The sequence below is a fragment of the Xiphophorus couchianus genome, chromosome 14 (assembly GCF_001444195.1).
Source record: "Xiphophorus couchianus chromosome 14, X_couchianus-1.0, whole genome shotgun sequence".
Taxonomy (NCBI): Eukaryota; Metazoa; Chordata; class Actinopteri; order Cyprinodontiformes; family Poeciliidae; genus Xiphophorus; species Xiphophorus couchianus.
Window position 1 is genome coordinate 19363606 of NC_040241.1, and position 15005 is coordinate 19378610.

General features: G+C 36.5%; 1 protein-coding gene across 4 annotated transcripts in view; it reads right to left on the minus strand.

Moving 5' to 3' along the window:
- nlgn2a (neuroligin 2a) overlaps window positions 1-15005 on the minus strand; it is a 245369-nt gene that overhangs the window by 142579 nt on the left and 87785 nt on the right. For all 4 annotated transcript variants that reach the window (XM_028038897.1, XM_028038898.1, XM_028038895.1 and 1 more), the window contains exon 3: window positions 2816-3592. In XM_028038897.1, the coding sequence (XP_027894698.1) occupies window positions 2816-3389 (574 nt within the window). In that variant the 5' untranslated portion in view covers window positions 3390-3592. The remainder of the gene's footprint in view (window positions 1-2815; window positions 3593-15005) is intronic.

Here is a 15005-nt window from a genome sequence, read left to right on the forward strand (position 1 = left end):
TCCACAGAGTCAGCAAAAAAAAAAAGGGTTCATGCCACAAAAAAAATGAGATAAAAGTCAAATATTTTTCCTCATAAATCACCTGCAGACTCCAGAGGAGTCAGGCGAACTATTATTCAGTCATCAGCTCATTTCAGAAACCCTCTAACAGAACCAAAGCAGATTAAGACTCTCAGAACAACGCTTATCACATCTTATAAGTAATAACACAACTGTACTGATTTTGTTTGCGATTTATCATTTGTGTTTTTCTGTTTTTGCAATAAAATTTAGTTATGAGTCACTGGAAGAAGTGATACTGTGCATAAATAGAGCATAACTGTTTGAAAAAGGCAAGATAAATGCAAATAATAAATAGGTGAGGTAAAAAAAAGAAAAAGAGAAGAATAGCAGAACTACTGGTGTGTTTCTTTGCTGAATATCTTCCCAACAAAGCAGCTCCTGTAAGCGATGCTATGATGAGTTTTGTCCATTGGATTAGGGAAATTAAAACTCCAGCAACTTCCTGTCAAACTCGTTATGTGTAAAACAATCTTCTACTCTTTTAAATGCATTTTAGGGATTAAAACACATTAAAAAAGCAAAACACAGATCTCTTGCTGTAATATAACAGGAAAAACTGAAAACAAAACAGCAATAAAGGAATCTCTAAAGATTCTGTCAGTACTAAAAAGGATTGGTTCTTAAAATAATATCTTTAATCTCCAATTGCAGCTGGGATCTAGATATTTACTGGATATGTATAAATGAACTACAGGGTTTTTGAAAACTCAAAAACAAACTGTAGCTTTGGGTCTAAATAAAAAATTTAATAGATCTCATTTTAGAAATTACAAAAATTCTAGAAGAAATATTAAACATTGGTATATTCATTATGATAGCTATTGCTGAGTTACCTTAACCTCTTTTAATTGAACATTTGCCTCTAATCACTTTCTGATCTTAATCAAACCTGTTGATGCATATTCCACACATGCCAGTTATTATATTGGAAACACTTTGCTGCCATCTAGTGGCTGGAGGATTCCTCAAACATGCCTGACATGGGTAACTAGCCAACTAAAATCAATGTTCATGTCTATTGTATGAGCCATATTAATACTTAACAATCACTTCTGAATTTGTCAACTCAAAAACACAATAAAAGCTTTTGTTATAAAAAGGTAGATTCATTTGAGCAGAAATTAATATTTATTTCGAGTATCTCTTAAACAAAAAAACTGAAGCACATCTGATTTAAGGTCACAGTCAGATATTCCAGTTTCAGCTCATCTAATTACTTAAATGTGGAAATACGTTGCTTTGTATTCTGTTTTTCCTTTTATTTTTAGTTTAACTATAGTTTAAGTTTTTTCTTTTCTTTGGATTTGTTTTAATGCTGTTGTACTCAAATTCAAATAAAACTAAAACAAAAACTAAAAGACTATCCTGATTGATCTAAAACGCTGATATGAAACAGATACTCAATAAACCTTTAGAGAACAAGACCCGTGTTTTAAAAGATTACCTGCTTATTATTTTCTTAAACAAATAGACACAGTCAGGAAAAAATTTAATAAAATATGAAGACAACTGAAGTTTTACAGAACTTGAATATTAAGACCTTTCGGATCATTTTCAGTTTGAATCCTCACAGATGGCCAGCAAGTAAGAAACTCAAAAACACAATCTTTCACCAAACCTGAACTCCAGCAGGACACATTGACAACAAACATTTTCTTTGTGGAAGTTGTTATGGAGACATTTTGACTTTATTTAAAAGCCTGCTTTTCAAAATGCACACAGACCTGCTGCCCATGCAGCCAGCATGAATTATTGATGATTTCTCATGCCAGAAATGGCAGAAAAATCCTTTTTGCAGAATGATCTTATATTGTAACCCTTAAAGAGAAATTGGAATAATATGAAATATGTGAATCAAGTCAAAGCTGTAGAAAAACAAAGATCAGAAATCAACCATAAACTTCTGATTGTCGTAGCTCTTATGATTTCTGATTAAATGCACTGGTAGACAGAAATCACAGCTAATTTTTATAAGCATGAACACTTATGTTTTTCACGGTGAAAAACCAACGTTTGCTCGTCTTAAAATTAGAAAATTTTCCCTCAGCCAGCTGACTGACAGTGTGCAGCAACTGCAGAATTAGACTTCGGTTAATCTGTCACCTTGTCTGCAACTCCTTAAAAGTAGTAAGTCAAAGAAAAAAGTAGAAGTCACAGAAATTATTGGAAAATTTTTAGAAGATATGAAACTGAACTTTTTCTAATCATAGTTGTTAGGAGAAATGTTTTCTATTTTAAACATGCACTTAAAAAACACAAAAATAGTGCAATTTTTACCTGTTTCAGTTCATTTGAGCAGCTTTTTTATTCAAACTTCAAACATAAGTGACAGGAAATGCTAAAAACATTTAACTAGACAATTACTGTCCGGATGCAGCATTAGCATTAGCATTGTGATATCCTATTGAAACAGTGTATATTATTTTATATTGATTTGATTTATATTAATGCCAGATTTACCAACAAGTGGTAATAATTTCTATATTCTACCTTTAAAGTAAGTCTGAAAATGTCTCGTCTACAAATGAGTTTTGAACATACAAAATCTTCCAGGCCAAAAAAGAGAGAGAGGTCTGCTTTCTCTACCAAACAATTGATGACAAAAATGTATTTCCTTGTGTATTTATAAGAATTTTCTAAGATTGGAAAGCTTGAAAGGCACAGACACAAGAATTAAAGCATCAATGCTTAGTAACTCAAACCCATTTGTTCTTTTCTCCACCAACCCCGTCACTTCACAGAGCGAACTTACCGTCCTCTGTGGGCACGTAGATGTTGAGGTAGAGGCAATCCTCGCTCTGGTTCTGGATGTATCCCGCCGCCACGTCCAGGTTATCCGTGAACCAAACCGGAAGCATAATCTCCGGCAGAACCCCGTGGACGTTCTGAGGGCAAACTGGGGCAAACTGGGTGGCGTTGCGGATCTCCTGCCAGGACCCCGGCGCCTCCGGCGGCTGAAACCGTCGGTCTCCGATGGGCGCCGTGGCGTAGGCAACTCCGAGGTACTGCTCCACCGGGCCTAAAATCTCATTGTTCAGGTCCTTCTTGACGCCTCTCAGCTTGCCGTAGTTGGTGCTGACTATGGGATGCTTCGAAGGGTCCATTCTCTGGCAAGAAGCCAGACTGAAAAACAAGACGAGGCTCAGCACCGTCATGAGGCAGCAGTCTGTCACGAACCTGAAGGGTCTGGTCCTGGACAACAAACCCCGCCGACTCTGTTTACTCAGAGCTAGTGGAAGGTTGTTCATGGCTGGAGTCAAAGAGCTCAGCCACATGCTTCTAGTCTGTTCTGTCAGTTCGGTCCAGCGGTGAAGAGGGTAAACCATAACAAGATAAAACACCAAAATCAGACGGACTCTTTAATCAGCGCCAGGCAGAAGGTAAGACGTTGGTCTGGCCCTCGGTATGAGATCCAGGTCAGTGGTGAAACTGATTAGAGGCGATCCAAAACACTTCTCCAGGCATGGTTCTGTTGCGTTCCATGCCTGTCCTTCTCCCGTTGTCCAGATAATTGGATTGATGAAGGACTCTGCAGAGTGAGACAGAGGAATGGGAGGAAGAAAAGCAGATAAGAGTGTTTTCCAGGCCTACAGTGTCATTTTATAGCACAGTCAAGTAACTAGGTTAACTTCAGTTGCTATAAAAATACTATATATCAAATATGACTTAAAAGAAATTTGACTTTGTAATTTAACACCTTCAATTTGGGTCTCAGTTTCTTTGAAAGCTCCTGCTCTTTCTGAAACTCCGCCTTCAGGAAATCATCACAACATGTCTCCTCTATTAACCCTTTAGCGACATTTTTGCCAGTGTTTCACTAAGAAGTAGCTCATGCAATGATCTCAGCTGATGCAGAAATCCACCAGGTGTTTACTAATTGCTGCTGGCTAGTCTGAAGGAGCTGCTCTGTGAGATGGAAGCTCAGAAGCTTGGAAACTGCAGCTCAGAGGAGGAGCTGCGTCTCGAAGGCGGGGCTACGTCCACCCAGGTGTTTTGCACAGCTGAATGGTTGCCATGGCAACTAAAGGTTTTCTCAAACATTCATGAACGAATAAAAGCAAAACTCCAAGTATGTTTTTGACGAGATAATAACATCATAACGTGATGTAAAGCTCAAAAAAGTCAATTTTACCTAAAACTGCCCTTTTAAATCACAGATGAAACTAAAATATATTCAGTTTTTTTCCCATTTTAACGGTTGTCAAGCTGAGAAAAGACGCTACGAAAGACTTTCTAAATCTAGAGGCGGCACTAAGCAGCTCAATCAAAAGGGAACATTTATCATGGAGATTAACATGTTGAGGATCAGTTGACATCCATTACAACCTTTGAAACGTCTCATTTCTCACTTTATTATATTGCCCCATTCAATGTAGAGATTAACCATTTTTTTTTGTTTGCTTGGATTTAGACAGAAATATCTCCATTTACACGCTTAAGAACATAAGAGTAGCCCTCATAAGACAGATGCCTCCTGGGTTTTATGAGGGCTGAAGCTCTTATTCCATGAGAATCTAAAGAAAATGGCAGTAATTCAATATCAATAACATCAGAGAAGTCATGCATGGCTAATCGATTAATCTGTTCGTTCGGTTAGCTTAAGATTTGAAGCACAGATCGTTGAGGCCTTATTAAATTGTTCTAGTCTATTTTCGTTAAAACATATAAAACCTCATTCAAACACCTACGCTGAAAAAATAAAACAAGTGATGCAACTAAAAGGAAAAATAGTTCATTTGTTACAAATAATCAACATAAATGAATACAATTTTATAAACTTAATTCGATTGCATGTAACAAATTAGTTAAATTTTTTAAGTTGGAGATCCAGTTTATTTTTTTTGCTTCGTGGCTTGTCAAATTTAGACAAAAATCAGCCTGATGTAAGCTTGCGTTTTAATTTAAACATACTTATTATTCATTATTTAACTGACAATTTTGTTTTTATGTCCAACAAAAGCAAACACTGAAACTAAAACTGTGCTTGATTTATTTGCTTTTCGGTTCGTAAGTTAAAGAAATAATTTTTCCCATTTTGTTATACTATTGATCGTATTCATTTTAGAGGATTTTTTTCTCTGGGTGGGATCAACTAATGATCTTATTAAAAAAAAAAATGTAAAAAGGCAGGGTGTGGGTTTTTTCTAAACTAAATTACTCCCACTACAGTTAAAAAATATAATAATAATAATAATAATAATAATAATAAGAAGAAGAAGAAGAAGAAGAAGAAGAAGAAGAAGAAGAAGAAGAAGAAGAAGAAGAAGAAATACATATTTCTAAATATGTGTTCATCTGAATTCATTAAAGAAAATATCTTCCAAACTTTTGCTTTCTGACAAGATTCAGCTTAAATTTCAAATGTACATTTAGATGTATGAATCATAATGTGTTTTATATACCCAATCCACTCAGTTAATTTCATTATCAGAAGAAAAACCCATACAGTGTATGACTATTTTTCCTTATAACATAATCAGGACTTTGTGACGCTTTAAATCCACATATCTGCTGTATTTTGCTGCTGAACCACGATCTGGACATGTCCGTCCTAAGCTGGTGTGACCTGTATCGGGCCCAAATCCTCCCTAGTTGATCTGTGTTTAACATGGCCGCTCATTCCTCCATATTACACGCAAATCTCCACGGAGAGTCAATGCTGTCCAGAGCCACTTCGCCAGTCCTCAGCTAACGACTCGGCTACTGATGTTTCCTGGATTTTTTTTTTTTTTTTGCGGTTATTAATTTCCTGGAGGCTTTAGGGTTTGCTTCTGCAGATAAAGTACAGTCGACACGAAAGGACGGAGAGCAGAGGCTGGAGATTAGGGCGATCCTTTCACTGCCCAGTAAGGTCAAAGGTCAATAATGTGCTCCGATAAGCAGCTTATAACAGGCGGGGGCGGGGGAAATTTTTCTGCCTGAACGCAGAACAGGGATGCATTTGGTAAGCCTTAACTGACCCACGGATGAATGAGAGCCCACTCGTAGTACAACCATTCATTTAATCCGAAGTGGAAATTTTCAAATCCTCGTGTAACAGAACCGGAGTCAATAAAAGGACGAGGTACAGCAGAGATTATACCAGCAGAACATGACACTACTGAACAGGGTCATCCAGGTTGGGTCAATCCCCTAAAAAGATCTTTTCCACATTTTGTCACATTGTGGTGCTAAAATTCAATGTATTTTATATGGTAGACCAACACAAAGTTTCTCAGGCAGGAATCTCTCAAAAAAGATAAAAAGAACGTAACAGAGTTTTACTTTGGGGAAGATGTTTTTATTTACATTTAATGAAATATACCATGTGAGAAAATATCCATAGCATTCTCACTGATCAGTGGAAAAACCTTTCTTGGTAACTTTTTGCTGATGAGGTTGGAATGCCTCTTTACCATCACCCTAATCTTTTTGCTCTATATTTCCTTCCTCACGTTTGAATCAGCTCTCTGGCTTCAAAACCAATCCACTTCCTCTGACTTTGGTTAACGGTCGAAGATTTTAGCTTCTGCGATAGTGGAAAAAATGGTTTCCAATGTGCGTATTGATGCTTATTAAAATATGTGTGTTTAAACTATAAGACAGGCCAGCAGATTTAGAGAAGTTTGAAAGTATTTGCAGGTGTTTGTGATGGTTTTCCCCATTATTGACAAAGTGAATTCTGTAGATGGTAGTTCCAAATGAAAGAAAAAGTAATAAATCAGATTAATTTAGCTGTTTGACAACAGAAAAGGAATTTATGTGAATAAAATGATGCATTTGGACTTCATCCATTCCCTTCACTCATTGTGTTTGTGAGGGGAGCAAGAGAGAATTAAACAGATAAAGAGTAAATAATGATATAAACTTCTTCTCAGATGAAATATGACGAACGAACAAGAATTATTTCATGTTTCGTGCTGTGAACTTAATCCAGAATGTTTAGGGGTTCAACTATCGTCTTACATTTATGTATTTTAGAAATGAGACATTAATTCATTTTTGATTAATTAATCGCAGATTAATAGATTAATTTTAATGCAGTTTTGCATTAAATAATTTTAATGCAGTTTGCATTTTCTCTTTTTTACATACGGAAGTCCTGAGTTGGAGCCTGTATTGCTGTTTATCGCACAATTTGCACCTACAATCAACAGCAATGGAAAACAAAACCGCGTCTCTTGACTCGGTCAGGATTAGTTTTTTGCTTCAAAAAATGATCTTTGAACGCTGGAAAAGGTTAGTGTTGTGTACAAGTTGTGCTAATAGGAGTTAGCCTATCAGTGAAGATATTCTAGTATAAAATAAACATTTGTTGCCGCAGCACAGATGTCCAAGTTTCAGATTTCTAAAGACGTTTTCAAACAAGTTCCATGAATAATTAGGGATTCCTGAAACATTTGAAATCTGAACGGCTATATTAGCACTTTACAATAATCTGATAGTTTAATAACTTAAATAGCAGATGAAAAATAATAAATATCTTTGTTGTTCAGCTTATATGTCTTTATATTCCATAATTTAGCAACAAAAAGGAGTTTTGAATTAAAAATGTTGCTCATTTTGTCGATAAATGGTTTTGCGATTCATTGATTACAAACCCTACACTTAATTCAAAGCTTTAGTTGACTTGATTAAACTGAACTAGTTTATTTTCCAGATATAAACTGTCAGCAGGTAGGCTATGATACAGCACACATGCAAACCAAAACACACACGGAAACACACAGGAAAACAAAATAATTATCTCTTTTTTTAATTCACCTTCCTCTCTTTTACACACTCTCCCTCTTGATCACTATAATTATCCATTTTAAGGCCATCATTAACTGAGTTAATGCTCCAGCTGAAGCACTTCTGTGTTTTTGTTGTCTCTCTTTTTTTTCTCTACCTCTCTCAATGCCAATAAAGCCATTCGGAGGAGAAAGTATGAGAGTTAGATGTCCTGAGGCGAGACAGCAGATAATTGGAGTCTATAGACTGATGAGCAGATAAAACGAGCGCGGCTCCTTCATGTAGCAATATAGTTTATGTACAACAAAATCTTGGAGGGGAGAAAATCCGCGGAAACGTATGGATTCTCTGAGGTTGTTATAATTGTGACGCAAACTACGGCGTCTTTAATTGCTCATTGTCTCTTTCTGGTGCAGTGGGTTCAGACGAAAAGATACTGCAGCCTGCCTTTGTTCTCCTCAGTGCGGACTTTGTTGTGCTGCCCACGCTCCCTTTCTCTCTTTCTCTGTGTGTGTGTGAATGTACATATATGCTCTCAGAGAAGCAGGGCAGCACAACGCACGCTCTAATTAAACCGCGGAGAGTCTGGAGGCTGGCCTGCTTTGAGCCGAGCCCCGTCGCCGACGGAAACTCAGACACATTCATACATAAAAGAGACGGCAAGGCCGAAAGGCAGAGATGAAAAAAAAAATGTAAAAACGAGGGCGACAAACGGCAGATGAAAGGTGAAAATGCAGATGGACAGGAGACAGGTCTTGGCAATGAAAAAGCTTCTCTCAGGTCGGCGGAGACCCTTCAGGAAAGGCAACACCAGGGCTGGAGAGTGTCGGGAAGTGGATGCTAATAGTCCCACTTCCACGGGAGGCTGCTGTGGAAGCGCTCACTCTTAAACATCACACCTCCAGTCTGAGTGGGCAGCAGAGCACTCTTCTTCTGAGCGAGCATCTCTGGTAAGAAGCCAAGACACTGGCAGACTCCAGCCTTCCTGGAAGGACCTGCAGAGTTTCTGGGTGTATCTGAGTGTTTAATTGCTAATTGGCTCAATTAGCAGGTTTAATTGGTCCAGCTTTGCTGTGAGCTGCGGGAGAGTTTAAGTGATTGATGAAGCAGAGAGGGAGAGGAGAAGGTGATGCTGAGGCAACAAACGGTATAAAAACGGGAATGTGGCTGATATTTCACTGTCATCCCCTGCAACACTTAAAAGATTTATTTTAGGTCTAGTTTCTATTGCAAAACTAACTTATAAGTAACATTTCAGCAAGATAGGAGCTTGTTTTAAATCAATAATTTCTTAAAGGTGACATATTTTGCTTCTCTGAACAAGTTACGGAGGTCTATGGACAAAAAAAACATGTTCATTGTTTTCTTTGCACAAAATCATTCTAAAAATAATGAGATTTTACCTATTTTGAGCCTTTGTCACTTTAAATCCAAATAATTAGCTGCTGGCCACATCCCCCTACTCCTAACTCAACGTTTATCCTCACACATGAAAATGACTTCAAACAGATGCATAATTATACAACCTTACATCTTTGAAAAGCAGAACTGGATCCTCCTGCACAATCAACAAGAATTCAGCAAGTGGTTTCTGGACGGCAAGTCAACAATAAAAGACTTGTCTTTTCCAGCAGACCAAACATGTTGGAACTCTGCTTGGGTTGCTAGGTAACGGAGCTAGGCCTCGCTTGGGTTGCTAGGTGACGGGCTGAGGATTTGTGACATTACAATTTTTTGAAACGCTCCTTTTCCAGACACAAAAACACATTTATTTATTGCCCCCAAAAAATCGGCTTGCTGGTTTTTAGAAGCAGTAGATACCCCCCAAAAAAATTACAAAAACAGGCAAAAGGTGAATTTTGCTTAATACAACCCATTTCATATTGATGGAAAAGTTCTACTGGCAGATTGTTCACTTGTAACAGAGAAAAACTATCTATTATAAGTGAAATAATCTGCCAGTGAAACTCATATATTTTCAATATTAAGGAATTATTTACTTAAAACATTATCTTACATCTTTCTGAAAAGTTACTTGTAAGTTAGTTTAATCTTATTTCAAGTATATAAAGATATTTGAAATAGAAACTAGACCAAAACTACTTGGTGAGATTTTGTGTTTTTGCATTGTACTCCCACAAACAGCTTTAAAGGAACAGGTCTACCCCCCAAAATAGAGCAGCGTTCATACACTCGGCGCTATTGCACACACACAGACCCGCACACACTCATCCATGATTCATGTCGGAAGCAGAACGTTTTCTTCAACCTCCCAGCGGGGTTAGAGAGGCAGGCAGACCGCACAGGTCGCTCAGCCGAAGACTGAACAATAAACCCACTTCCTTCACCCACCTCCTCTTATTTCAGGATTTAAAATCTAAAGGGAGAACTTTATAAGAGCCACTCTACAGTTTTTCACTTCTTTATCAGCCTCTTTACCGTTGGTAAAGGCTTTTATACGTCTGTGTCACTGGGAATAAAACAAAGAAAATGATAGAGACCTACTTTACTGCAGATATTTTCTCTAGAAATAGGACTCGCTTCAGCGACTGAGTTTCATTGCTAAACCTGTGCATGCTGGTTTTGTTCGCTGTTTTCCACAAGTATTTATACTCCTTCAGCTTAGTTACAATCAGACACTTCAATGTTTTTTATTTGGAAAAAATCAATGTGATTAACTTGTTTAATCCCAAATTTCTTCCTGCAAACTAACTGCATGCATCAATCCTTGCACATATATAATAAGTTTAAGATGCATGGAAAAAAAACAAGATGAAAAGAGCAAACAGCCAAACATTTGACACCTAGCATAGAGCCATCTGTGTGGTATGCTAACGGAAACAATGTTGCTCTGTTTACATGGATGCAAGGATAAAATTATTATATATCAGTAGAAGAACATATGCAGAGAATTTTTTAGTTATACTTGTCAAAGTATTTTATTCACTTTGTCTTTCACAAGTTTGAGATAGGAGTTTACCTGCAGCAGCGCAGGCAGGAAGTAAAGAGGACCACTCACACAACTTACATGAGACAATCTATTATTTCATTTCAAAATTAAAGCCAAAACAACACTTTTAAAGATTCCAGAAGTTCAAAAAGGAACTTGTTTTAAATCAATAATTCCTTCCTGATTTTTACAATGATAACCTGGGAAAACATTTACTGTTGTAAATGAAATAATCTGCCAGTGTTGTACTTTCTGTCTGTGATGTGTTTGTTGGTGGAACCAAAATGTAGATAGGTACTGGGAGCATAAACTGTGTTGAATGTTGTAATGAGAAAAATAAAAATTCCAGGGAACACAGGGAGCCAGAGCCAAACAAAAACAAAACAAAAAAAACCCAGCAGGATAATACGGGGGAAGTAATAAAGAATCACAGTAGGAATGACAGAAAGGTGAATAAATACTGGGAGAGTGCATGTTGGAAAATTAGAACGGGCTGATTGACTAACAGGGTTCATGTGTGAGAGGAGAGAGAGAAAATGGCACAAGCGGCGAGAGAGAATACACAACAGGAGAACTAGATTATTATTAGTTTAATTTTCCTACGCAAGGAATAAACAAACAGACTAGAATCACTGAGAAAGGGCTGAACCAAAGTAAAACAGGAACAAGTCTAATGTAATCAAAATAAGAAATACAACAATAATGGAACATTTTCTTATAAAACCTGCTGACCACATAACCCGGAACTCAGTTTAGGTTGCTAGGTAACGGGGCTGGGCCTTGCTTAGGTTGCTAGGTTACGGAGCTGGGCCTGTTGATTTGTGACGTTACAATATGGAGGCTTTTGAAACGCTCGTTTTCCAGACCAAATATTAATTTATTGCTAAAACATTGTCTGAGTGTTTTTTTTTCAGTGCTTAGGCTGTTTTTAGAAGCAGTAGAAACCAAATTGAAATACAAATACATGCAAAATGTGAATTTAGCATAATGCAGCCCCTTTAATACTGATGAAAAAGTGCATGTTTATTTCACTTGTTACATAAAAAAATATCTGATTGTAAGTGAAATAATCTGCCAGTGAACTCACTACTTTTTCATCAATATTAAGGAATCATTGACTTAAAACAAGCTCCTACATGTTGCTGAACAATTATTATTACCATCAGAAGAAAACTAATTATAGATTTTGATCACAACATGACAAACTATTGGGCCGGGACTCAACACATATCGATCACAAATGTCCCACCTCTGTGAGCGCAATTATCGGATTCTGTCACCGGTCGTCATCGCCAGACGGTTTTTGATTACTGCTGCCGGAAATATTCCCCAAACGGCGAGAATGACGGGCGAGATTAGTTATTTACGATTATCTTCAGCAGTGCTGGACCAATCAGCTGGTCTTCAAATGAAATCGATTAATTTTCCCTCCTTCGATTCTGACAGATAAATGTTTTTCTCACTGCAAAAACACAAAATCTTACCGATAATTTTTTTATCTATGGTTTCTGGGGAAAAGATCTTGGTAAGCTTTAAATAAGACAAAACTAACTTACAGCTTTTCAGGAAAATATAAGAGCTTATTTTAGGTCAATAATTCTTAAATATTGATTTTAAAAGAACTAGTTCCAATACTGGAGTTTTATCTTTTCGCAGTGCAAGGACTATTTGTGCAATTATGGAGAACCAAACCTGACATAGTTAAAAATAAAAGCAGAAATATACAGTAGATATGTTGTTTTTTCTTTTCTTACGCACGTTTCCATCAAGAAATGTATATATTTTCTTTTGCATTTTCCTCAAGCATGCATTTTTGTCAAAAAATATATATATATATTTAGTTTTTTCTTTTCCTTAAACGTGCGGAAAATGCAAAAATAAAATACGTTTCTTGACAAAAATGCATGCGTAAAGAAAAGGAAAAGCATAAGGAAAAAGGAAAGACAAAACATTTATAACAACATTCAACTTTTATTTTAAGTTATGTCAGTTTTGGTCCTCCATATACATACACAATTTCATTACGTAATATCTGCCAGATGCTAATATGAATTTAAGAAATTAAAAGATCCAAAACTGTTTTTGTTTTTTTTGCATTAAATGAAATCAGTGGGACAGATTACGTAATATAATCTCAATTCATGAATAGTGTGTTCTTTTATTATTCTAACCTTTTCTTCTAACCTGAAGGAAAGAATAGATTAAAAATACCTCAAAAATGCTCCAAATTACCAATCAGGCTTGAGGCAGTACATACATTTTCAATTACTTTTATTTAATTATTTAATTTCTTTTTGCATTGATGAGCTACGAGAACATTATTATTACCTGGTATCTGCTCTGTGACTGAATTTGTACATTTTAGATTTCTAAATATTCTTTGTTTAGAGTCCTGCTTCAAAAAAAAATGTATCTTATAAATACAGAAGCTTAAAGTCTTTCCTTTCTGTGACAGATCGTACAAACCTGACCTGAATATTCTGTAAATTCCCCCAAAAATATTTAGTGTAGATGATTTCTTAAAGAAATAAGAATCTGGAAAAGAACACAAAGTTACTTTATAACAGGATCAAAACTGAGTTTTGAAACTCTTCTGCTGAATCACCTTTAATGTTCTCCTGAAACCATTTAACTTTCTTCTCTTCTTAGCTTCCCTCCAACACTCTGCTTATTATTATATTAGATTATTACTAAACTACTCTGCCTTAGCAGCAACACTGTTTCTGTTTCTGCTGCAATAAGAAGCAGCAAGAAACTTGCAGGAGACCATAATGAGTGAAAAACAATCTTACTAACCACAAAGCCTGCATAACAGGAAAAAGAGCAATCCTGAACAGATCATCAACCAGAGCAAAACAATTAAAGTCTTAAAAATTTGTCGTCTGGCTGCAGAAACTATTTAAGAAGTGTGAAATTTGCTGCACAGACAATTAAATTTCGTTTTGCGGGTCTTCTATTTTTAATGTCGCCCTCGTCCGCACACGTGTGAGCAATTTTCTCCCTCATTAATTACAACAAGTCTCAGCAGAGAAAATGTTGCACGATTTATTACTTGTTCATTTTTTCTCCTACAGATTGTAACTTCAAGCCTGATGTCAGACTTATGATGTTGCTGCCAAGAGGGGCGGAAAGGTGGAAGGTTCTGGGTCTCAGCTCTTCTATCAGGTAGCATGAAAATTATAAGGAGTTTTTAGCATCAGTCTCACTGTTGTTGTCATTTAAGACAGGCAAAAGGCAGGGCAGCTTTATTATGTAATGTGAAAACAAGCTTAACCTATTTGAGAGCATTATTAGTAAATACTATTGAGATTACGCCTCTTCTGTGTATCTAAACGATATGAAATGTTTTGGTTACGATGATTTGTTGACTCAAGAATTGATAGTTCCTTCATTGTGTTTTCGATTTCTTGGTTTATTTCTAGATTTTGTATTGTATATAAACAACTGTAAATCTTTGAAAAGCAAAAGTGGAGCCTCCTGCACAACCAACAGCCACTGTACAGCGCAAACAACAGTAAAACCAGCTGACCAAACATGTAGGAGTTCTGCTTGGGTTGCTAGGTGACAGGCAGTGGATTTGTGACGTTACATTCTGGAGGTTTTTGACACCTTTGTTTTCCAAACACCAAAAAAACATACATTTTTTTAAGCTCCTGTGCTGTTTTTAAGAGCCATATTGTTCCAAAAAAATTTAATATTGTGATTTAATATTTGAAAGACTAAGGTAGCTTATCGCTTAAAGATGTTTGACTGTTTTGGAAGTTTTTTAAGCTCTTTGGCTGTTTTTAGAAGCGGTTGAGACCCAAATAAAACTACAAAAATCTGAAAAATGTGAATTTTGCCTAATAGGTCCCCTTTAAAATGCTTTGCTTCAATAAAATCACATTAGCTGTCGTTGTTTTCTGCTGATGCTCATCATCTTCAGAGTTTGACTTGCTGTTTGTTCAGAGGCGACTATTTGAAGGCTGTATGAGCAGCTATTGTGGCTAATGTGGTCAAAATTTTTTATTTTTTCAGTTTTATGCCAGGTTGATTTAAAAAACTACAACATTTTACCCTTACAAAATAATACTAAATGAAATCAGTGTTTGAATCCTGAGTCCTTGTCTGATATAAACACAAATAAAACAGACGTAAAGCTCTCTCCTTGCAGCTGCTGGGCAGAGTCAAAGTTAGTGCCAACCGTTTGTCAGATCCTTGGCTAGAAGAACGAGCCAAAACAAAACACCTGCAAGCCTCGATTTCAGATGTTACCTTAACCTATTTTTGGCTGAAATGT